We start from the raw sequence: 26369 nt of genomic DNA, 5'->3' as shown, positions 1-26369 counted from the left end.
ACAGGTTGTGGGCTTGTGTAAAGATGATATTACCCAGTGCCGCATGGCAATGGAGACGCCAAATCAATAAGAACCAATGGAATGACGGAATCATAGCTGATGCAAGCTTCGTTTATGGCCATCGCCTAGCAGTTGAACAATCCAGGTTTTTTCAGTTGTCATGGACAGTTCAGTTCCAGTAGTTCTAGTTGTAAAAAGGTTTTGTTTCTGTTTTGCTTCCTGTTTTCGTGTGTAAAGATTTTTCTTCTTATCATCTAATAAATTTGCGGCAAAGCTTTTGCCATCCTTTCGAAAAAAAACAATCATACTGAATACTATAGACAAATGTGTTCAAATGATACTGATGAGTACAATTAATGCAATTGTTTTCACAGCACTTGAACTTGAACAGTTGCAGGACTATTGATATAGCGCCTGTAGTAATGGTAAAGCCAACTCCAGCTTGTAAGCCCGCTCGTGATTCTCCCATTCAACGCAGTCAAAGCCGTCTGAAATTTCAGTGACTGGTCAACATATTATTTGATATGCACTGATATCAAACAAAAAAAAATAGTTTGTCAGATTAGCATGAAACACTTACCTCAATGTTGGTTCTTCCAGTTGCTCTTTGGCTACGTGCTGTGGCTGGCCTAGCTCCAGACGAACTGAAGTTAAATCCTCATCTGGACCAGCAATGTTGTACTCAGTACCAGAACTTTTATCTCCACCATCTACTCCTTGCTGTACATGCACCTAAGAAACAAAATAGGATTAAACTCGCAACATAATATTCAGAATGTGTTGGACCTACTGGTTGGGAGCTCAACTCTCCGTTTCCAAAAAAAAGGCCACTCGTGCTATTTAATAGACGGGGTTCATGGCCTTTTCTTGACCTTGTGGTTGAAATTTTTTCCTTAACGAAATATCTCAGGGGAGGCATTCCCCTAGTTCAAGCTCTTCTAAAAACATATAGAAGAATATTTCTATTTCGGGTTTTTCTGTAATACTAGTTGTAATAGGATCCCACCTTTTTCTGCAAATTCATGTTCTCCTGGTGATTGATGTCAAAATGATGCTCTAGTTCCTTGTATTCTTGAAGCATAATGTTTTCCTGAAATTCAATTAGGGAGAGTTGACCATAATCTCTTTAACCCTCTTGTTCAACTCTTGAATTTGATTGATTATTACGCTATCCTGTGAAGAGACGTGTTAATGACTCTCATCTGGTGATTGATCTCCACATCGGGAAGCAGATATTACCTTCTTTTTCCGAATGTTATGGAGGCTCATTTCCAGGTGGTTCTCTAAAATTTTCAACTCTTTTGCTTCCAGACCAGAAAGATTTTGTCCCAGCAATTGCCTGCAGTATAGCTTATTCACTACCGGACTCCTTGAGTTTGCTGAGTGCCCGAAACACTCGGCAAAAGACATAAAACACTCAGCAAATGGTTCGCCGAGTGTAACACTCGGCGAACAGCACTCGCTAAAAACAGTGACGGCAAAGCCAACTTTGCCGAGTGTCTTTTATCGGGCACTCGGCAAAGCCTTTGCCGAGTGACCGACACTCGGCAAAGTTGAAACCGAAAAAACCCGAAAAAAATGGGAATTTTTACCAAAAAAAATGAAATTTTCTTTTTATCGATGGAGGCCCCCACCGGCCAGCGCCCACCCATCTACGACATTTTTCGCGTGAATTTCATGGTTACGCGGCCGACGCGATTCGAACCCAAGACCTCCCGCTGTGCACGTACCTCCTCTACCACTACACCACACTCTCACTTGTGTCTAGATTCTGTTTTAGTTCCCAATATATTATACTAAACTGAGTGTAAATTGCATGTTTGAGGCCCTAAACGAATTTAAATAAAAAAGTTGTAAACTACAAAGTTTCATAACTTTTCGAGATCTACACTTTTAGTTTAGGAAGTTTTTCCATCCGAGGTCGTTTACAAAATTTGAATTTTAAAATTTTGAAATTCAAACACAGTTTTGCATGACAAGATGTTTTCAAATCAAAAAGTTGTAAACTACAAAGTTTCATAACTTTTCGAGATCTACACTTTTAGTTTAGGAAGTTTTTCCATCCGAGGTCGTTTATAAAATTTGAATTTTAAAATTTTGAAACTCAAACACAGTTTTGCATGACAAGATGTTTTCAAATCAAAAAGTTGTCAACTACAATGTTTCATAACTTTTCGAGATCTACAGAGTTTATTTTGGTTGTTTTTTCATCCGAGGTCGTTTGAAAAGTTCGAATTTTAAAATTTTGAAATTCAAACGCAGTTTTGCATGACAAGATGTTTTCAAATCAAAAAGTTGCCAATTACAAAGTTTCATAACTTTTCGAGATCTACAAAGTTTATTTTGGTTGTTTGGTCATCTGTTCATCCGACATGGTCGTTCTAACATTGTTCACAAATCTTATATATCTCTCTTGTAGTTTCATAAACTACAAGAGAGATATGTTAGATTTGTGAACAAATTTATTTTCACTTTGTCGTATGAAGAAAAGACCAAAACAAACATTGTACATCTTGATGAGTTATACAACTTTGTAGTTGAAAACTTTTTCATTTGAATTAATTTACTGCTTCAAAATGTGCTTTGAAATTTTCTTTGCCGAGTGTAAAAAAATAACACTCGGCAAAGAAACTCTTTGCCGAGTGTCAAAAAAACACTCGGCAAAGAAGCTCTTTGCCGAGTGTCAAAAAAAACACTCGGCAAAGAGCCTCTTTGCCGAGTGTCAAAAAAAACACTCGGTAAAAGCGTCTTTGCCGAGTGTCCGAAAAACAACACTCGGCAAACCACCTGGCACTCGGCAAAGAGCCGGTCTCCGGTAGTGATTGAGACAACGTATCATTCCAACTTTATTGCACACCAAAGTAATTTTTAAGTTTCTCTTAGATTTTTATTTGTGTGTTTCGACTTCCTAATGTATGTATCCTTTAGTATAACAAAAATGGACAGTCAGCTTTTGGTAGCATTTTATGGTTGATGCTCTCGTTTGTTATCATACAAAGTCATTCATTTTTCAAACATAGATTTTCAACATTATCGTTGTGCAGTGGTGCACTATACGATGTGAGAAGATCTGTCGTCCTTGTTTTCTATACGGCAGGTCCTAGGATGTCTGGCCCTGATATTAGAAAAGATTGACTCTATCTTGTCAGCATTTCTCGTGGGCAATGAATAGAATGCATGAAGCATGGATAACGGAACACATCTATCCGCTCAGAGTAAATTTTGATAGCACTTAATGGACTTATGTTGGAATATTGTTTCACTGCTATATCCTTGCTTTTTACTCCTATTGTGACACACTATTGTATCACGTACTAAAATGTCCGCATTACAACATTATCCTTGCTTTTTACGTTTTTAATTCTTCTCTCTTTCTGGGGAAATCAGAGAGCTCATTTATTACATACTAAAGTGTCCGCATTCATTTTGGACATAACACCAAGACAGCATTACAGGTGAACTGCCATGTTGTTGGGGAATGGCAAGTAGTATTTTCTTCTTCCTCACGCTTATAATTAAACCATATTGTCGAGTTGTGGATGCACACTGAAATATGCTTGTTAGTTTCCAAACACTGCACATCCGTATAATTCAAAGGGGAGGGGAGATGGGGCAAGGGGGGATGGGAAGGGATCATACATATGACTTTCTTGTAAGTTATGCAGTTGCTGCCTCAAGTTTGCTGCCTCAGCTTGCCAAAACTGCATGCAGGAACAGATAGCAAAGAAGCATACAGTTTTTATCTTACTTTGTAAAATAAATACTGAAAATAGAAATGTATTTGAAGATATGTGTGTACTACTTTTGCAACACTAACACTTTAACAGAAAGGCAAAAAAAATGGGAGCAGTTAATTGTATCGTGAATAGGGGTGTAAATGGTATGTTATTTCTAGAAAGAGTATCCAACCCAAGGGATTTAGATACTAAATAGATAATTTATATCCACTCCTACATATTTGATTTTTAGCAGCGCCTCTATTTTTGAATAGAGGCGGCTTAATTAATTTAGAGCCACCTCTACAAATCAGTCCCAAAACAAGCTGCCTCTACAAATTCATTTCGGCCGCTTCTACAAATGCTCCTATCTTTAGAGGCTGCTCTAAATGCAACCGCCTCTACAAATGGATTTCTAGAGGCGGCGGGATCTAGATCCGCTTTTAAAAATCAATTTGTAGAGACGGCTAGATCTAGAGCCATCTGTAAAAATGGTGCAGCACATTAAAATTCGAATTTTCAAATGACCTTGGATGTAAAAACGATCAAAAACAAAGTTATAGATCTCGAAGAGTTATACAACTTTATAGTTGACAACCTTTTCATTTGAAATCATCTATCCAAGAAAAACTACGTTTGCATTTCTCATATTTCAAATTCAAAATTTTCAAACGACCTCTACTGGAGAAACGACCAAAAGCAAAATTATAGTTCTTGACGATATCTACAACTTTGTTGTTAAAAACTTTTTTCATTTGAATTTGTTTAGGATCTCAAATACTCAGTTTAAAATAGGATGTAGATAATATGAGGAGAATGAATATGCCTTATGAAGACTGCTGTCTTTTTGGTACAGTGGTTAGAGGAGTATCGCGTAATGCCTTAGGTCGCGGGATCGATCCCTTGTCGCCACAAAACGCACGTTTTTCGCGCAAAAAATCACGTAACTTTTGACTTTGAGCCTGGTAGGATCTCCTCTATTAATAAAAATTGCTCTTTTTTGGGCCTAGACTTATGATTTCTACACAACGATTTGTAGAGGCGGCTATATTTCGAGCTGCCCCGACAAACTCTATTTCTAAGGCATCTTCTGTTCCTAGCTGCCTGTAGAAATCAGATTTGTAGAGGCGACTGGATAACCACCTAGAGACTACAAATACTCTCAGTAGTAGTGATTTGAATCCACATGTTCAATACCTGCTGTATCCTAACTTGTTGATTGATCAAATCTATGAGGACAAACAATAGAACACTCTTATAATTTCACACCTGTTTCAGCAGATTGGCATTGCCATACCTCAGCTTAGGCCAATACATCTCACTCACTTATCAGTGCAACCCCGCCCTTTGCTGCTCTTCATATCTTGTTCTTTCAGCAGTAGGGCTTACAGTTTGGCTTGATGGCTCCTCCATCACCTTAGTTTACTGTTGGACATGATATAGGACCTCCTCTAGTCCAGATTCGCCGGGACCACACCTTGGACATTATACTTGGATTAGTGTCCCTTCTCTTGCCAAGCAGCCTTTAGTTTGACACGTCTATCACTCTATCTCTATGTTGTTTGACACCCTAGCGCTGTCTCACTTGACTCAAATGATCTGTTGGTGACTCGTCTTCAGGATTCCTCTACTGCTACAATGGCTGGTGTTGCTTCTTCGTGTATCTCTACCAAGGCCACCACTGTTACTGCTAAGCTTGACCAGGCCACATAGAAGCCTACAAAGACTGAGTCTGTTTTTTTCTCCATATGGAGTCCACTCGGCTAGAGCTTTTACTTGCTTTTAGTATATAGAGTCTGCTATTCCTAAGGATTTTGAGAAGTACCTTCAGGAGATTTCTAGTCTAAAGGACGAGGGCTTTGCTGCGGTACTCTCAAATAACTGAGCTGTTCATTTAGTTGGATTGGATGATTACGATCACATATTACCTCTTAGGAGGCAATATATATTTATTTAGTTTTTATATTTTACAAAATAGGATAAATAAGAAAACATTTAGATATAATTTTTTTCTAGATTATTGATGCATGCATGATTTATTAGATGTGGTAAATCTTTTTATTTAGCAGCTTTGGACATGCCATATTTTGATTAGTGTGTTAGCTGTCCATGCATCTAACGTGTCTGTTTATAACTTTTCGTACGTGTCAGCATGTCCAAAGTTCACGGTTTTGGTCCCAACATCCATACGTGTTAGCATGTCCGAATTTCACGTCATGTAACACGCTAATCAAAATACAAGATTGTGGCCCCATAAGTTCCCAGCATGTATGTGTTAAGGAAAAAGTCTACTTAACCCCCTCACCTTTCATACATGGTCTACTTCACCCCCCAACTATGAAACCGTCTGTTTTACCCCCTGAACTTTCCAAAACCGTCTATTTTACCCCCTGGGCGGTTTTCAGCGGCGATTTTGCTACGGTATGCTAATTATTGTATGCTTGAACTATAGTAAAAATTTCGTACTCATTGGACTATGTATAACTTAGTTATAGATAAATTCTAATTAATTACAGACAAAATTAGATTTTCCAATTAATCTAAGGCTACAGTAAAAATTTTGTACTAAAGCATACCGTATTATATATTCACTATGTAGATCTACTCATGTGGAGTCCAACAAAATTAGATTTTTTATTTTATGATTTTTCTATGATTTACTGTGATTTTTCAAAGATTCACCGAAAATAAAAAAATGCAAACCACCATTACTGTAGCAAACCCATCGTTACTGTAGTAAACCCGCTGTTACTGTAGTAGAAACGCCGCTGAAAACCGCCCAGCGGGTAAACTAGACGGTTTTGGAAAGTTCAAGGGGTAAAACAGACGGTTTCATAGTTGGGGTGCCCAGGGGGTAAACTAGACGGTTTTGGAAAGTTCAGGGGGTAAAACAGACGGTTTCATAGTTGGGGGTGAAGTAGACCTTGTATGAAAGGTGGGGGGTTAAGTAGACTTTTTCCTATATGTTAACAAACCAACTTTGGACACATTACTTTAAACAAGCTTGATTGTGTTTAGTATGTGAGTTTCTCAATCCCATCACAACTATTTGTTATAATGTTTTTTAAATGACAATGTACAAAGAGGTTTGATCCTTGCTCGGGCTCGCATGTGGTGCACGCTGATTGGATTGGTGATTTTTTTCTTCATTTTTGGAAACTACGTGAAAAAATATCACCCGGATCAATTTTAAGATATCAGCCCTGATTTTATTATAATATCTTTGGTCGTACGTACTATTGGGGATCAACGACGAGTAGCTTAATGGAAGTTTGAATTCAGAGCAATTGTATGCACACAATGAGTAACTCATACCAAGTCAGCTCACAAGTGGCTCTAATGGATTGAGAATTTCAGATGGACCTCAAACAAGCAAAGTTGAATTGGACAAGATTCGACTTAAGACAGAGCCAGAAAGTGCACTAGATTGTGCACTGTTTCAATCATTCAAAGGCAGCAGATGATCCTATGGCACTACGCAAGACTTCAACTCAGCCTGGCCAAGTTCCTAGTGTTCACCATGTGATCCAGTGGTGTCTTTGCGGCCTCCGGTAGATCATTTGGTGGAACTATGTAACAGCTAGTTCAAAGGTGGCCATGTGTACTGGTGACCACCATACGTTCCTATGGCACTTTTGCGAGCCTGGCAGATCATCTAGTGGAACTATGGAAAACCTGAGTTGGGTTGGCCGTGCTTACTGGTGTTCACTGTATGTTCCAGTGGCATATCTTAGTGTTAGAGGTGGATCATCTGGTGAGGAATATTTTGGCATATTCTTTTCTAATCATAGGAAAACTGGGCAGTGTCGCATCACCATATGATTTGTCATAGGGTTTTGGTACCCAGTGGTTCATCCGGTGATCATTGTGTCTGCACACTTTTGTCCAATGGCTAGCAACCCGCCCGTGGGCTATATATATGTTTACACTTGGTCACTTGGATGTGTCTTCACATTGGGATTGAGGGACTTTGTGAAGGGTGTGAGGCCATTTCAAGTCAATGAGAGTGCTTAGGAGTGATCTTTGTGTGCATCCTTGAGATCTTTGGCTTGCAGATTCATCAAGTCGAAGTTGGAGACTTGTTACCCATGGTATTTTCCACCACCTAGATGGCCCACAAGAGCATTAGGTGACCGTCTTGGTGTAGTTCTTATTTGGAAGGCTCCTACCTTTGTGCTCGGCTGTCAATCTAGAGTGGAGACTGAGGCTTGGTTTCTCAAGGGAGCTTAACTGTGGTCTTGGTGACATAAAGGTGATCCAACGTGGATTAGGAGATAGTCACAACTATCTGAGACCAAAGGGGAAAAATCTGGTTGCCTATTGTCCTCTTGTTTCATTCATGAGCATTGCTTTTGTTGCTTATCTCGTATGTATTTGAACCTTTGTGTGAAGCTTATCATAGACTTGTTTTTGTCTTAGTATGTTGTTCTCCATAGTTTACATTTTTGCACACCTAATGGTCTACTGCTAGTGTGATCATGCCTTTAAGACTTGGCTTAGTGTGTTGGCCCTAAGGATTGATCTTAGGTGATCCTCTAGTTCTAGGTATAGTAGTGCAAGTGGGCTGATTCATCCCCCTTGTAACACCCCAAAATTTGAATTTTTGGAAATAGAGCTAAAATGATTTAATTTGGAATTTTGTGCTCATGAAATATAGGGAAATAAAATTTTTTATTAAATTAAAATTCATCATAAGGTAGCAACATGGATGTGCATACATGCCGGTGCATTTGATTTAATTAATTGAGTGGTTTTGGTTAAAATTCAATTTGGTTTAAATTGCTTTTGAAAATGAATTTGAAAATGACCTTGAAATAAAAGAAAAGAAAAATAAAAAGAAATAGGAAAATAAAGGAATTTAAAAAGTTGTAAAAAATATTTTTGGGAAGACTTAATAAAATTCCTCATTTTTACTTGAGTTGTAAATTTATTTTAATCCGTGTTCAAATTTGATTTGGTTCATATTTGAATTGGATTTGAAAAGAAATTAAAAAGGGAAATGCTCTCTCTCTCATTTGGCCAAAAGACCCGGCCTCTTCCCTACTCCTCAGGATTATCCCGAGCCGGCCCAGCTGCTGCTCCTCCTATGTTTTTTTCCGTGTCCCGTTTTCTTCCGCGGCCCAGCTCTGCCTCTCGCAGCCCAGCCGCGCGCGCAGGCCCACTCTACCCCTCTCTCGCGCTGGCCCGTTTTCCCCGCACCGGCCCACTCGCGCCCGCGTTTCCTTGCTCCATCGCGCGGCCCAGCATAGCAATCGGCTCAGCCAGTTGCCCGCGCCCTCTTCTCCTTTCTTCCGATGGCAAGTGGGGCTGCCTTGTCAGCAACCCGTCTTCTTCCTCCAGTCGTCCCTGAGCCAGACTCGCCACCGCCTCGAAGTCCCATGCCCCCCCCCCGCCACGCCTCGGTGTCGTGCCGCCCACGCCTTCCTGCGCCCTTATAAGCCGCCTGAGCTCGTGCCGCCTCCCTACTCCGCCCTCCAGCGCCACAGCCGCCTTCGCCGAGCCACCGTAGCCGCGCTGCAATCTAGCGCCGCCAAGTAGCCGTCGACCGCCGAGCGAAGGGCCGTCTCTGCTTGCTCCGTGCCGCCGAGAACCTTCGCAGTAAGTTTGCCTCGACCTCCTCTCCTCTCCCGTGGCTTCCCCGTCGAAAACCGTGCACCGTAGGACCGTTTCTTTGCTTCGCCGCCGAGCTTCTTTTGCTGGCAATGGTGTCGCCGCAGTCCCTGTTAACGCCGGTGGCCAGCTCTCTCTTCTCCCCCGCCGATCCAATCTGAGCCGTTCCTCTCTAATCTAACGGTCCAGATCTCCTCATACCCCTTCGCCGCTAGATTTGCAAAAGAGCCCTCGAGTTTTTCTATTATAGAACCCGCGGTCCATTGCGTATTTACTAGATTACGTTTTCTTCTTTGGAAAGCGCAGTTTCGTCGGTTTAGATCGAAAATACGTTTTTCGCTATTCACAGTTTTGCCACTAGATTTGTTTAAGCCATAACTTCTCCGTTTTAACTCTGATTTGATCCGTTCAACTTGCATTAGGTTCGTAATTTCATAATCTACATGTTCATACTACTGTTAGATGTGTTTTCAACTTTTAAAATTCATGGTTAGATTTAATCTATTATTTTATTAAAGGAAATCTTGTTTATTTCATATCTTTTACGTTTTAGATCCGTTTTAGTCCATTCAAGTTGCGTTAGATTCATAGCAATGAGATCTACGCGTTAGTAACAGTGTTTACCATATTATTATTTCTGAAATTTCATGGTTTAGATCATATCTTGATTAATGATTATGTAACTAGATTTTATAAATCAAATATGATTTGTTTTACTTTAGTATCATATTTCAAATTTAAATTTGACTTAATTTCTATTATCTATAAAATATCTTATATATGTTTTCATATAATTAAAACACATGAAGCTAGTAGTTTTATGAGTAGATCTCTCGGTAGTTGTATCTTTTTAACCGTAGCTCCGATTAGTGTGCTTTTCACGTCTGTGTGTTCGTAGCGAGATGTAGATTCGTTTTACAAACTTTTCATCTCGATTTTTTGATTGGTGTACTGTTCTAATTTAGATCTATTGTTTGCTTCATGTATGATTGTATGGATGCTTGTGTGGTGCTTTATGATCATGTCCAGTCGGTGAGATATACGCGGTGATCAAGAAGAAGAAGAAGAACGTTGAAGATTAAAGCTTACCGAAGGATTGGTGTTTAAGGCAAGTATAGCATGGGATCTTCCTTGTTGTCCTATACACCTTTAATCATTTAATTCATACTGCATGTGTCTACCTTGACTACCACTAAGGATTTCCTAGTACTTTGTTACCTTGTACCTTGATACCTATGGGGTATTGCATTGGGTAGTATGATGCTAGTGCTCAACTACAACCATGATCTTGTAACTTGACCAATGGTATATGCAATAAACACTAAAAGATGCTCTTTAGCAACATGGAACAAGAGGGCTAGAGCATTTGGCTATTTTTATGGTGCTCTAGATTCCTCTCCCTAAGGACTTATCTGTAAGTGATCATCCGGGACTTACAGTACAGCTGTGAGGGCTATATGGCTCTGACTTTAGCTCAGTATGAGGACCTTTTCTAGCTTGTTAGTGGTTACCCTTGTGGCGCAAGAGGGGTGTGTTCCGGGTTGGGTATAGTGCGGCTTCTGTCCGTCAGTGTATAGGCTGCGCGTCATTGTGCCTGTCGGAAGGGGAGCTCTACATTCGCAGGCCACAGAAACCTAGCGGCCCTAACTTGTTAGGCGAACATTTGAAAGGCTTCATAGTGAACCCTGCCGACCTTCATTGGTAGTGGGTCAAGAGGCTGATCACCTCGGGCGAAAGGGTAAATCACGACTCACAGTGAAAGTGTACAACCCCTGCAGAGTGTAAAACTGGTATATCAGCCGTGCTCACGGTCACGAGCGGCCTTGGAACATTTACGGAATAGATGATCACTAATGGTTAATGATGATGAACATTGATGATACCAATGATAAAGATGCTCATTAATTATTACTGTTTATGCTATTCATTATTCATGCTTACCTGATCATGTGTTTATGGGCTTATCATAACTTTGTTGCCACTCAATTGCTAAAATCATGACTCATTAAAAGCTAATCGCAGTTAAACCAGTGTCAGCCTTTTGAGCCTCATGAACCCCATGTTATATTTATTGAGTACAACATGTACTTACGCTTGCTTTACTTTTTAAATCTTTGGAAAAATCCCGGATGGGTACCAGATTGCTAGAGTTTGGAGAAATTAGGCTTGTGATCAACCAGTCAATTGTCCATGTGGAATTAGAGTCTTCGCCTGAAGATCGGAGTTGTCTTTCCGTTGTCTATACTCTGAGGTTATAATCTTTATACTAATACGCTATGTATTTAAGCATTGTCTTTTGATATTACCCTTATTTGTAGCTATATGTGAGATTTGACTTCCTGGGCTCACATATGGTGTGTATCTGGTTTTGTTTTTAAAACCGGGTGCGACACCTCTGGGCCACCCAATTCTTATATTGTATCGTTGTTCTATGTATCTTCTATAATAACGAAGTTCTGTAGAAATGTGGTTAGAATATTAATTCCTTACATATTCTAGTTTTGTTAGTCTAATGGATACTTAATTATGTCTTGTATATAATTGCCACAGCATTAGTCAACATACATTTTAGGACTGCTCTCTAGCTAAGTTGGTTAGATGATTCTAGGAGGACTCCTCAGGTCCTGAGTTTGACTCTCCGTAGGACCGAATTTCAGACTAGGTTTTATTATACGGAGGAACTCTGCTCCACAGTCTTTCTTTTAAAAAACATACATTTTAGGACTCTGTTTAAGATTTTCTATGATTCGATTATGTAATCCCTTGGTAGTGAATATTATTTAAGGATAACAATAATAATGTAAAAGTCTACAGTGAAAAAAGGTTTACTTAATTGCCACATATATATGTGATTGCTCTGACTACCTAGCCTGCTTGGCTGTGCTGCCTTCAGCTTATGTGCGGCTGCAGCTGCAGGAACTTCTTCTCATGAGTTACTGTAGGAACAGCCGAAATAAGTGCAGCAGTAGCTGCAGCGAACATGATTTTTGCAATTCTGAGCTTTCTGGACTCCTAAACATAGAAGCTGTTTAAGATCAATTATTAAGCATGTGGCTTAACTAACCGATTGGTGAAAAGAACCACATGCATAATGTGGATTGAAAGAAGTTACGGAAAATTCTGCCTACTATTATATACTAACATAAAAGTAATGTGTCAATATGAACCCTAATGATGAGAATCGCTTAAAAATTAATATTGATAGTATTGCACAAGACCTTAGATTCAGTGCTCGCGCTCATGAGTTGACTGCCCTCTTTTGTATCCTGGTATCTTTCGACAATAGATCTTGTGCTGGTCAAACACAACGAGCAACCATGTCATTTTATCCAATAAACTATTGTTAGCTCAAAAATAAAAGGAAGTTCACATTACAACGAGTAAATTTGTTGTAATGTTACGAATTTATGTAAGTTTCTACCATAACTGCAAGTTTCTAAACCTAAAGTTCGCATGATGATATACATGGCATTCTTCTAATTTTAACCTTAATTACCTCAAATACTGACTGTAAGCTAATGAGATGATGTTTGATATTACAAACAGAGTGACGAGTTGATAAAAAAGAAGTGGACTTTCTATTGGCAACAGTAAAGTGATTACTTTGTCTAATGGCTATGGCTTGGTTTTGAGACATGTAGATAGTTTTAATGAATTATATATAGTTTTGTTTTCTCTATAATTTCAGTCTTTTATTTAGTTCTCAAATCTTAAGTAGGGGGCCTTGATTTGAGGGCCTTTGCTAGAGTTGCTATCTGAACAGATAATTGAATATGAGAGATCCAACAGAAAATAAGAACTTGTCAACTGCAATGGTAAATGGAGAGAAAGGAAGAACTTATATCCCTAGAATTGGCATATTGTTTTATTTGAAATAAAATCCATTTTCTAATCAGAGAGTATTAAAGAATTATATATATGATTTTATCCTCGACCATCTTTGTTCCAGAATATGGGCCTGTTTGGTAGAGCTCCACCAGTGCAAAAAGTGCTAGGATTCACTAAAGTGTTTGGTACAGCTCCAGCTCCCTCTCTATCTCACTTCCACCGGGGCCCATGCGTCTGGGTGCTGTAACACCCTAGAATTTGCATTCTTTCAAAATAGTTAAATTTGATTTATTTATGCAATTATGTGTGCATTAAAATATAGGAAAATAATATTTTTTGTGAAATTAAAATCAATCATAAGGATAGATACATGTTGATGCACTCATGCTGTAGCATTTTATTTAATATGTTGAGTGATTTTGATTTAAACTAAAAAGGAATCAAAAATCATTTGGAAATGAATTTAGAAACTTGATTTGGAAAAAGAAATTCATTTCTTCCCCTCCCTTCCTCATTTTGGCCTGCTGGCCCATTTCCTTCCCCGTCGGCCCGCTGGCTTTTCTTCCTCCGCGCCAGCCCGCCAACCCAGCCACGCTGCCGTGCCCTCCGCCCCGCGCCCAGCCTCGCGCGGCCCAGCACCGCATGGCAACCACCGCCGCGCTCCCACTCCTGCTCTGCCGCTGACAGCTTGGGCCCGCACGTCATCACTGTCCCCAACCTCCCGCATTGCGCGGTCAAGGCCGCAACCGTCGCCCGCACCCACTCGCGTCGTGGGAGTGCCCTCCGCCCCACGCCCTGACCTCTACAAAAGGGAGACGAACCCCTCGCTGCCCTCCCTACTGTCTCCCCCTCTCCGTTTTTGCACTCGCCGAGCACACGAAAGCCACAACCGCCGCACCGAAGGACGCCGAGGTCCGCCGTCCGCCCCTCCGCGCGGTCCGCCGTCCCCGAGCCGCCTCCGTCCTCGTTTTTCCCTGCGGTGAGACCCCCTTGCTCCCCTCCTTCTCCCCGTGCCGTTATTTTCGATTTTCATGGCCTCTAGGGCCCTAGCCGCGTGCGCCATGGAGCTCTCGTCGCCGGCCATGGCCACCACCGCTTCGGCTGTGACCTCCGGCCCCGTTCTCGGCCTGGGTGAGGCCGCCTTCACCTCCTCTCTTCCCCGGTGCTCTCAGATGCGCAAACCGAGGCCGCTAGGCCGTGTTTCCCGCTCGCCGCCGGCAATGGTTGTGCCACCGTGGACGGCACTGTTCCGGCCGGTGCTTCCTTTTCTCTCTCCCTCCCATCTTTTCTAATCCGTCCATCCGTGATCCAACGGCCCAGAGAGGCCGATAACCCTTTGTGGGTCCTTTTGCTAAAGAGACCCCCAGATTTTGTGATTTTGAACCCGCAGTCCTCGGCCGATTTAAAAATCACAGATTTGATTTAAATCCGAAAATAGTTCATACTAATTACAGAAATGCCACTAGATTTGTTTTGCTCATAAAAACTTCATTTCAACTCCGATTTGACCCATTCCACTTGCGTTAGTTTCGTAATTGCATAATCTACGTGTTAGTACCACTGTTAACCATGTTTGCAACTTTTAAATTTCAGGGTTGGGTTTAATTAAATAAATTGCTATAGGAAACCCCTTTAATTCATAACTTTCGTGTTTTAGCTCTGATTTTCGTGAACTTCGCGTTGACTTGATTGTAGCGAGACATAGATTCTTTTCATAAACCTTTTATCTTGTTTTCTATACTGCTGGTGTACTGTTCTAACTATAGGATTGTTTGCTTTGCATGAATGTTCATGAAATGTGGTATGTTGTCGTGTTGGTCGTGTTCAGACGGTGAGGAGAACGTTGGAGATCAAGAGTTCTTTGACGACCAACAGGACCAGCAGGAGTTTGTTAACCAAGGCAAGTATAGCATGGGATCTACCTTGATGTCCTATTCACTATTTATTAATTACTCGTTTGCATGTGTCTAACTTTGATAACCGTAAGGACATCCAAGTGGTTGATTACCCTATTCCCTTGTCACCTACGGGTTATATGCATATGGGTAGTTTGCTAGCGCTCCACATAACTGTACATGATCTACATATTGATCAATGATTCTATGGAAAGAAAAGGTAAAAGTTGCTTTTAAACAACTGAATTATAGGGCGAAGGAGCAAATGACTTTTGATCATGATGCTCTCGGCCCTCCATAACGACTTATCTGTTAGCAAAAGCTAGGACTGATAGTGCAACCGTGAGGGTCACATGGCTCTGACTTTAGCTCAGTAATAGGACCTTTTCTAGCTTGTTAGAGGTTACCTTTATGGCGTAAAAGGGGCTTGCCACATTAGGTATAGGGCTGCCTCTGTTCCTATGTATATAGCCACGATGGACATGTGCCATAGGAAAGGGGGGTTCCTACATCTGCCTGTCGAGGAAACCTAGCGGCCCCAACTTCTTAGAGAAACCTATGAAATGGCTTCATAGTGTACCCCGCCCGCTCACCTTGGCTGTGTTATGAGAGTAATTAACCCGGGCATAGAGGAAACATGACTCACGGTGAATGTGCACAACCTCTGTAGAGGGTTACAAACTGTTATAACAGCCATGCTCACGGTCACGAGCGGCCCGAAAAACTCACAGAATAACTTGTTATTTATTATTGCTCCTTTACGATGTTCTATGATGATAATATGATACAATTGATTCTGATATCTGATCATGTGGGTTTAATTGGGGCTTAAGCATAACATGATAATAGTTGATGATAAAATCTTGACTTACTAAAAATGCTAACTGTAGTAAACCAGTGTCATCCTTTTTGAGCTTTCATAACCCCATGTTATCTTGTTAAGTACGGGAAGTACTTATGCTTGTTTACTTTCTATATTTGGATAAAAATCCTGGATGGGTAACAGATGTCAACGAGTATGAGGAGTTTCCTGAGGACTTTTAGGCTTGTGGTCAACCAGTTGACCATCCCTGTGTTGGAGCTATCACGAGAGAGCTACTTTCTTTTATTTTCCGCTGTGTTGTGTAAGACTATGTTATGGTATTAATCGTGATGTAAGATACACTGTAATGATATTTTTGTAATTTGTCAACTTATGTGTGTGACTGATCCCTGGGCACACATGAGTTTAGTGCATTCAATTTTATCCTTAAAATTGGGTATGACAAATTGGTATCAAAGCCGTGTTGACTGTAGGACGCAAGCCTAGTTAGAAATGGTCGTTTTAGCATCTTTGCTCCACTGGTTTCTTGCTTACTGTCTCATTCTTATTATTTTATTAAAATATTTTTGTTTTCCATACCTTAATCTAATATATAAAATTGTTGATTCTAATTCTATCTTACTCTAAATCTATAGATGCCTCGTAACCCAAAGACCGCCCGCCTCAGCACTGTAGGCTACCATGCTATGTTCACCCCCCGTGCTCCATAGGTGGAGAAGGAGATTGTGGTCATCTCCGATGATGGGGAGTGGATGGCTACCCTGACTCCTGCACCAGCACCTGCTCCCACTCCAGCTGTTGCGCCTATCTATGCTGCTGCAGCTACACCAGCGGAGTCATCAGCTACTTCACCTACGCCTGTGCCATCCCTAGCTGTCCCTATGGTGGATGAGGAGATGGGCTGGACGTGCAAGTACTACTTCAAGCAAGCCCCGGAGACGGCCTACTACCACACCCTCCTTACTCATGTGCTAGATGACTACTTCACTGATCTACATGCCTCCATCAATTACTACTGTGTGGAGTACCAGCACCCTTTGGAGGCAACTTTTTGGAAGGTAGAGCTGGTTGTCACCACCTGGAATGACATAAAGAATGCACATGAGGTGGAGACTGTCCATCTTGCCACTGCCAGACGGGCTCATGCATTGGATGGCATGGAAGATGCAGCGCAGGATGCTTACATCTACTACCATGGTCGTCGTTTTGAGGCCATGAAGGAGGATCATTTTAGGTTCCTTCCTTGCAATGATCATGAGGGTAATTGGTAGGTCCTGGCACCACCAGAAAGTGATACAACTCTGGAAGCAACTGTGCAACATGTCCATGCCATGCAGGGGATAGATGAAGAGGTCAAGGGAGAGCTGCGTGCATTGCAGAGGGCCAGGAGGCGTCTCTAGAAGCAAGTTGACGTACTGCGTGCTCAACTTGGGCTGCCACCTATCTATAAGAAGAAGCCCCGGTCGTTCACCATGATTGACACCGCCCTATAGATGTTAGGTGCCTTGTTTAAAGCTACGACGTTGTTAGTTCGTGTGTCATGTCTAGTCTTGTCTTGTCTTGTGAACTTTAGTGATTAGATGTTTTTAATTGTGAACTTGGATGATTTGGAGTTTGTTTGATTGCTGAAAGTTTGTGGGCATGTCCACAAATTCCATAGATTTTAACCTTAAGATTAGATGAGGTCTTAATGCAAATGGGTTGCTTTATCTTATCTCTGTTGTGCTATTTTCTGGAGCAGCCAGTGTTCTTTATCTTGTATCTCAAAATCTGGGCTGCCACAAATTCTGAAATTTTTGTGGAGATATCTAGACTTTTGTATCTTTCTAATGTCTCTGGAATCATGTCAATATCTATTCAGGTTTTTGAGATCTAGCTGTCACAAGTTGACGTTTCTGCGCAGACTAGAACCCAGAACAGATTCGGTTTAGCTCTGTTTTTTACCATGTGTATGTCAGAATCTGTAAAAGAGTTCTAAACAAAAGTTGTAGCTGATCTCCTAAGCTTTCTAACTGTTCTTGGTACGCCTCTGTTGGGTCTCTGAAACTCAAGTTATGACAGATTTACCGAACTGCTGTATTTGAATCTTGTCCAGAAATTCCTCAGCGTTGTTCCTTATCTTTTATAAGTTCTCTATAATTTGGAAATCTCTAAAATTTTGCGCATTTGTTTGGAAAGCAGATGGCCGCAAGAGGAGGAAGAGGCAGAGGCCATGGTCGTGGTCGTGGTCGTGGTGCCCCCATGAATCCACCACCACCGCCACCAGTGACTATGGAGCAATTGATGGGAATGCAAGCACAGTTGATGCAAGCCATGATGCAATGCTTGGATATAACGAACCTACAAGAGGATCACCGCCTGTTCAAGTTAGAGACAAGCGTGGAGAATTTATGAAGGGTCGCCCTCCAGTGTTCACCCATACCTCAGACCCCTTGGAGGCAGACGATTGGTTGCGTGCTATGGAAAAGCAACTTAACATAGCACAATGCAATGATCTTGAGAAGGTGTTGTATGCCTCTGGTCAACTCCAGGGAGCAGCTCAGGATTGGTGGGAGTCTTTCCAGTATGGACGCCCCAACGATGCTCCTGTTATCACTTGGCGGGAATTCAAAGACAATTTCCGGTCATATCATATCCCTGATGGACTAGGGGAATTGAAGCAAGAGGAATTTGGGTCCCTTAAGCAAGGGACCATGTCTGTGGCGGAGTATCATGACAAGTTTGCTCAACTATCACGCTATGCTCCAAATGATGTAGCTGATGATAAGGAGAAGCAACGCCGTTTCCTCGAGGGACTTTATGATGGACTGTAGCTCCAACTTATGTCCAACACATACCCTAACTTTCAGTCCTTGGTGAATCGTGCTATTATAATTGACGATAAGCGCAAAGAGATGGAAGCCAAGAAGAGGAGGCTTCAAGGGCAAGCTTCTGGAAGCAACACCCACCCGCGTGCTTATCCCCAGCAGGGTTTTCAACAGAGGAATCAAGGACCATCTAACTAGGGAAACCGTGGTCAGTATCCTCAGCGTAACTAGTTCCAGCAACGCCCTCAGTATCAGCAACAGTTTGGTAATCAGCGTCCCCGGCAACAGACCGGCAACCCATCATTACGCCAGGGAATGCCCAACAATGCTCCTATGAAGAGTGGTGCACCCAATAACCCCAATGCATGCTACCGCTATGGAGAAGTAGGTCACTATGCTCATCAGTGTCCAAAGAAGCAGAACCAGCAAGCTCCTCAGAACCAGAATGGCAATCCGAAGTTCAACGCCCGACCACCTCACACTACAAAAGTGAACTATGTGTCATCTGATGCAGCTCAGGAGACGCCTGAGGTCATGTTGGGTACGTTCAGTGTTAACTCTATCTCTGTTATAGTACTTTTTGATTCAGGTGCTTCGCATTCATTTATTTCCCAAGCTTTTGTTAGAATGCATAGCATACCTTTATGTGCCATGAAAAACCCCATACTAGTAAATTCACCAGGAGGTAGCATGCCATCTTCTTATTGGAGTCCCTCAGCTAGCATTTCCTTAAGGGGGTTAGACTTCAAAGTGAAACCTATTGTGTTGAGAACAGCGGGAATTGATCTTATTCTGGGTATGGATTGGATGAAACAACACCGGGCAGTGATTCACTATCAGGAGAAATCTGTTATTGTGACATCACCCAATGGAGATAGAATCTGTGTAGAAGTGGTAGTGCAAACTCAGCCAGCAGCCACTATGAACCAGCTGGATGGTGATGCTAATAAACAAGATCGTGTTGTGGAGGAGTTCCCGGATGTCTTCCCCGATGACTTGCCAGGTATGCCACCTGACCGTGACATTGAATTCATTATTGAATTATTACCTGGAACTGCACCAATAGCTAAACATCCATATAGAATTGGGGTTAATAAATTAGAAGAGCTTAAGAAACAACTAAAAGAGTTGCAAGAAAAAGGTTTCATACGCCCCAGTTCTTCCCCATGGGGGGCACCTGTGATCTTTGTGGATAAGAAGGATGGTAGCCAATGGATGTGTGTGGATTACTGTTCACTTAATGAGGTTACTATCAAGAATAAATACCCTTTGCCAAGGATTGATGATTTGTTTGATCAGTTGAGAGGAGCCTATGTGTTCTCCAAGATTGATCTCCGCTCAGGTTACCATCAGCTTAAGATTCAAAACTCGGACATACCCAAGACAGCATTCACTACACGGTATGGCTTGTATGAATATACCGTTATGTCTTTTGGATTGACCAATGCACCTGCATACTTTATGTATTTGATGAATAAGGTGTTTATGGAGTTGCTTGATAAATTTGTGGTGGTATTCATCGATGACATACTGATATTCTCTAAGACTGAAGAAGAACATGCTGGACATATAAGGTCGGTCTTGCAAAAGGTTAGAGAACATAAGTTGTATGCTAAGCGAAGCAAGTGTGAGTTTTGGTTGAAGGAGGTCTCTTTTCTAGGTCATGTTGTCTCCAATGGTCGAATAGCAGTGGATCTAGGCAAAGTGCAAGATGTGTTGAATTGGAAACCACCAACCAATGTAAGTGAGATTCATAGCTTTTTGGGATTGGCTGGATACTACAGGAGGTTCATTGAAGGTTTTTCCAAGCTTGCTAAGCCTATGACAGCTCTATTGGAAAAGAATGCTAAGTTTGTATGGTCTGATAAATGTCAGGCAAACTTTGATGAGCTAAAGAGGAGATTGACTACAGCTCCAGTGTTAATTTTGCTAGATTTAAGCAAGAACTTCTCTATATATTGTGATGCATCTCGTTTGGGCCTTGGATGTGTTCTTATGCAAGAAGGGAGAGTAGTGGCATATGCATCTAGACAATTGAGGAAACATGAGTTGAACTACCCTACTCATGACTTGGAATTGGTAGCTGTGGTTCATGCTTTGAAAATCTGGAGACATTATCTAATTGGGCATAAGAGTGATATCTATATAGATCACAAGAGTTTGAAGTATATCTTTACCCAGTAAGATCTGAATCAGAGACAACGTCGTTGGTTAGAATTGATCAAAGACTATGATTTGGAAGTGCATTATCATCCGGGAAAAGCAAATGTCGTAGCTGATGCATTTAGTAGGAAGAGTTATGCCAATGGACTTTGGATGACATTGATGCCAGCAGAGTTGTGTGCTGAAATGGAGTATCTCAACTTCAGTTTTGTCATTAATGTAATGGAATTGGTGATAGAGCCTACCGTGGAGCAAAAGATACGCAAGGGTCAATTGGAGGATAAAAAACTTAAGGAGATAGCGGAGAATGTAGTACTTGGAAAGGCACCAGGATTCAGGCTGGATGAGGCTACTTGGAAAGAGAAGAGGAATTGCGAAATTCTTATCCACAACTGTTTGAGTAAGCAATCATCCGAATCTCAAGGACGAGATTCACCTTAAGGGTGGTAGAATTGTAACACCCTAGAATTTGCATTCTTTCAAAATAGTTAAATTTGATTTATTTATGCAATTATGTGTGCATTAAAATATAGGAAAATAATATTTTTTGTGAAATTAAAATCAATCATAAGGATAGATACATGTTGATGCACTCATGCTGCAGCATTTTATTTAATATGTTGAGTGATTTTGATTTAAACTAAAAAGGAATCAAAAATCATTTGGAAATGAATTTAGAAACTTGATTTGGAAAAAGAAAAAAAAGAAATTCATTTCTTCCCCTCCCTTCCTCATTTTGGCCTGCTGGCCCATTTCCTTCCCCGCCGGCCCGTTGGCTTTTCTTCCTCCGCGCCAGCCCACCAGCCCAACCGCGCTGCCGCGCCCTCCGCCCCGCACCCAGCCTCGCGTGGCCCAGCAAGGCGCTGACCCAGCACCACATGGCAACCACCACCGCGCTCCCCCTCCTGCTCTGTCGCCGATGGCTTGGGCCCGCATGTCAGCGCCGTCCCCAGCCTCCTGCATCGCGCGGTCAAGGCCGCAACCGTCGCCCGTGCCCACTCGCATCGTGGGAGCGCCCTCCGCCCCATGCCCCGGCCTCTACAAAAGGGAGCCGAACCCCTCGCCGTCCTCCCTGTTGTCTCCCCGCTCTGTTTTTGCACTCGCCGAGCACACGGAAGCAGCAACCGCTGCACCGATGGACGCCGAGGTCTGCCGTCTGCCCCTCCGCGTGGTCCGCCGTCCCCGAGCTGCCTCCGTCCTCGTTTTTCCCCGCGGTGAGACCCCCTTGCTCCCCTCCTTCTCCCCATGCCGTTATTTTTTATTTTCATGGCCTCTAGGGCCCTAGCCGCATGCGCCATGGAGCTCTCGTCGTCGGCCATGGCCACCACCGCTTCGGCTGTGACCCGTTCTTGGCCTGGGCGAGGCCGCCTTCACCTCCTCTCTTCCCCGGTGCTCTCAGATGCGCAAACCGAGGCCGCTAGGCCATGTTTCCTGCTCGCCGATGACCTCCTCGCCGCCGGCAATGGCTGTGCCGCCGCGGACGCCACTCTTGCGACCGGTGCTTTCTTTTCTCTCTCCCTCCCATCTTTTCTAATCCGTCCATCCGTGATCCAACGGCCCAGAGAGGCCGATAACCCTTCGCGGGTCCTTTTGCTAAAGAGACCCCCAGATTTTGTGATTTTGAACCCGCATTCCTCGGCCGATTTAAAAATCACAGATTTGATTTAAATCCGAAAATAGTTCACACTAATTACAGAAATGCCACTGGATTGTTTTGCTCATAAAAACTTTGTTTTAACTCTGATTTGACCCATTCCACTTGCGTTAGTTTTGTAATTGCATAATCTACGTGTTAGTACCACTATTAACCATGTTTGCAACTTTTAAATTTCATGGTTAGGTTTAATTAAATAAATTGCTATAGGAAACCCCGTTTAATTCATAACTTTCGCGTTTTAGCTCCGATTTTCGTGAACTTCGCGTTGACGTGATCGTAGCGAGACATAGATTCTTTTCATAAACCTTTTATCTTGTTTTCTATACTGCTAGTGTACTGTTCTAACTATAGGATTGTTTGCTTTGCATGAATGTTCCTGAAATGTGGTATGTTGCCGTGTTGGTCGTGTTCAGACGGTGAGGAGAACGTTGGAGATCAAGAGTTCTTTGACGACCAGCAGGACTAGCAGGAGTTTGTTAACCAAGGCAATTATAGCATGGGATCTAACTTGATGTCCTATTCACTATTTATTAATTACTCATTTGCATGTGTCTAACTTTGATAACCTAAGGACATCCTAGTGGTTGATTACCATGTTCCCTTGTCACCTACGGGTTATATGCATATGGGTAGTTTGCTAGCGCTCCACATAATTGTACATGATCTACATATTGAACAATGATTATATGGAAAGAAAAGGTAAAAGTTGCTTTTAAACAACTGAATTAATGGGCGAAGGAGAAAATGACTTTTGATCATGATGCTCTCGGCCCTCCATAAGGACTTATCTGTCGGCAAAAGCTAGGACTGACAATGCAACCGTGAGGGTCACATGGCTCTGACTTTAGCTCAGTAATAGGACCTTTTCTAGCTTGTTAGAGGTTACCTTTATGGCGCAAAAGGGGCTTGCCACGTTGGGTAATGGGCTACCTCTGTTCCTATGTGTATAGCCGCGATGGACATGTGCCATAGGAAATGGGGGTTCCTACATCTGCCTGCCGAGGAAACCTAGCGGCCCTAACTTGTTAGAGAAACCTATGAAATGGCTTCATAGTGTACCTCGCCCACTCACCTTGGCTGTGTTATGGGAGTAACTAACCCAGGCATAGGGGAAACACGACTCACGGTGAATGTGCACAACCTCTGTAGAGGGTTACAAACTGTTATAACAGTCGTGCTCACAGTCACGAGCGGTCCGGAAAACTCACAGAATAACTGGTTATTTATTGTTGCTCCTTTATAATGTTCTATGATGATAATATGATACAATTGATTCTGATATCTGATCATGTGGGTTTAATTGGGGCTTAAGCATAACATGATAATAGTTGATGATAAAATCTTGACTTACTAAAAATGTTAACTGCAGTAAACCAGTGTCATCCTTTTTGAGCTTTCATAACCCCATGTTATCTTGTTAAGTATGGGAAGTACTTATGCTTGTTTACTTTCTATATTTGGATAAAAATCCCGAATGGGTAACAGATGTCAACGAGTACGAGGAGTTTCCTAAGGACTTTTAGGCTTGTGGTCAACTAGTTGACCGTCCCTATGTTGGAGCTACCACGAGAGAGCTACTTTCTTTTATTTTCCACTGTGTTGTGTAAGACTATGTTATGGTATTAATCGTGATGAAAGATACACTGTGATGATACTTTTGTAATTTGTTAACTTATGTGTGTGACTGATCCCTGGGCACACATGAGTTTAGTGCATTCAATTTTATACTTAAAATTGGGTGTGACAGGTGCAAAATACAAAAAAAAATCATAGCCTTCTTCTTCCTCCGATAGACGTTCGCGCAGTTAAGAGCCAGAGTCGCGGCCTTGCCGGGCGCGGCCACGGCAGGAGCGGGCACGGTGGCCCCGGCCCCGGCCAGTGCGGCCACGGCAGCCCCGGCCCCCGCCGGCGGGGGCGCGGCCCTGACCGGCGGGCTTGCGAGCGTGGCGGTGCGGCCTCGCCGGGGGCGTGGGCGGGACGGCTGGCCTATGGGGGTGCGGGGCGGCCGGCGTGGAGGCTCGGCAGGGTCTTTTTGATGGAGCTCGGGAGGAAGAAGCGACGAGAAGAAAATGAATCGAACCGTTTTTTCTGTGTAACGAGTGGCATGGTGGGTAATTTTTTTTCAACTCCACCAAACTTGGATTTGGTAGAGCACCCCTTGAGCTGCTCCATCAATTTGGTGAATGTGGGGGGCTGAACCATCATTTTGGTGAAGCGGATCCACGGTGGAGCTGCTGGATTCAAAATCGTTTGGCTACAAAAGTTGGATCCAGATCTGATTTTGGTGAATCTGGAGCTGGTGGAGCTCTACCAAGCAGGACTGATATATATAGATCATGCAATCGTATTGCAGACATTATTCAAGTACAAGATTAAGCAGTTTTCCTATCAATAAAAGCTTGTAGTTCATTCGATATTCCAAATATTTCTGATATATATACGTTCATACATATGCTAAGTGTTTTCAGCTGGCTGAATCATATCACTTATTAAGATAGGAAAAACTACGTTGTTACTGCTTCAACTTACTAGTAAACGTTGTCAGGTTATAATTTGCACATGCATTAGTTAGCTAATGTTGCATGCATCTACGACTGCATTGCACGCGGCTATTTGATTTATGCTTGATCAAATATATATACAGAAAAATACTAATTTTTATGATGCGTAATAAATATCATTAGCTTAGTAGGGGAATATCTATTTTATAATAAAAATATTTAATTTGGTGATATAAATGTTGATATTATTATTTTTAAAAATTCTAGTTAATTAAAATTTAACTCCTTAAAAAGCGAGATAGGCATTATTGTTTTATGATGGAGAGAGTACATGTGTGTTGTCCGAAGTACATACGAGAATTGAACAGTTTATCAGATTGTTTGACTCAGTGAAACGATGTTTCATCCTGTGAATACTTCGAGGCCGGGGAGTTGAAACTGGAACAAGAATAATCAAATATTACCTGGTGCTGGAGTAGTCGTAGAGGCGACCTGCGCTAGAGAAGACGAGCACGCCGACCTGCGCATCGCAGAGGACGGCCAGCTCCCTAGCCTTCTTGAACAGCCCACTCCTCCGCTTAGAGAAGGTCACCTGCTGGCTCGTCTTGTCCTCGATCGGCTTGATAACTGTCTTTCCCCTAACCATGATGGCACACGGAGCTCAGCTCACTCGGAGATTAATCTGCTGAGCTAGTCCGATCGATCAGGAAGCAGCTGGATCTGGAGACTAGCTAGCTAGTAGAGAGAGAAGAAGGGGAAGAAGAAGAAGAAGAATAAAGGGGGAGAGGGAGAGAGAAATGCCTTGTTATTGCCTTATTGGTATCTGCACCATACTCTTGTAGGTTTGGAAATTAGGAGTTTAGGACTACGTACCTGCGAGCTTTTTAAAGCTGGTACGCGGTATCGATCTGTTCTGTCTTTGGTCTCCTCTCCTTCCTTCCCATTGGTGACCGACACGTGCAGAGCACTGCACTACTGCTGCGTGCACATGCTCCTCGAACCTGAAAAGTTTGACATATTTTTTTTAAAAAAAAAGGGTATGAAGATTAGCTAGGTAACTGCTCCACTAGTTGCTTAATTGATGGATGTTGCCTTCTCCAAAATTTGTTTTAGGTGTCGTACAATATATATATATATATATATATATATATATATATATATATATATATATATATATAGAGAGAGAGAGAGAGAACTACTACCGTGTAGCTGGCTATAAAATAACTTATTCTGTAACCACTTTGAGTTACGATAATTACTATGTTAATTTACGAGATTATAGTAACTCCTTACTAAGTGGTTTACTATAACGTTGTGGTAAATATCTCCATGTGTTATAGTAACCCAACTATCGTAAATATGTATTGAC

At 42.1% G+C, this 26369-nt stretch overlaps 1 protein-coding gene across 1 annotated transcript; it reads right to left on the bottom strand.

The window, feature by feature from the left end:
- Nucleotides 1-478: 478 nt before the first annotated feature.
- On the bottom strand, nt 479-25646 carry LOC136488145 (MADS-box transcription factor 23-like). The gene is made up of 8 exons (XM_066485167.1): nt 25465-25646; nt 12545-12620; nt 3640-3701; nt 1240-1339; nt 1132-1173; nt 1007-1090; nt 581-732; nt 479-488 (listed from the first exon to the last, which is right to left on the bottom strand). The coding sequence occupies exons 1-8, from the start codon at nt 25644-25646 to the stop codon at nt 479-481; spliced, it is 708 nt and encodes a 235-aa protein (XP_066341264.1).
- Between the last annotated feature and the right edge of the window lie 723 nt (nt 25647-26369).

This window comes from Miscanthus floridulus, chromosome 10, assembly GCF_019320115.1.
Source record: "Miscanthus floridulus cultivar M001 chromosome 10, ASM1932011v1, whole genome shotgun sequence".
In the NCBI taxonomy this organism is placed as follows: domain Eukaryota; kingdom Viridiplantae; phylum Streptophyta; class Magnoliopsida; order Poales; family Poaceae; genus Miscanthus; species Miscanthus floridulus.
Note: the sequence above shows the minus strand (reverse complement) of the source record. Positions and strands in the feature narration are given on the sequence as shown.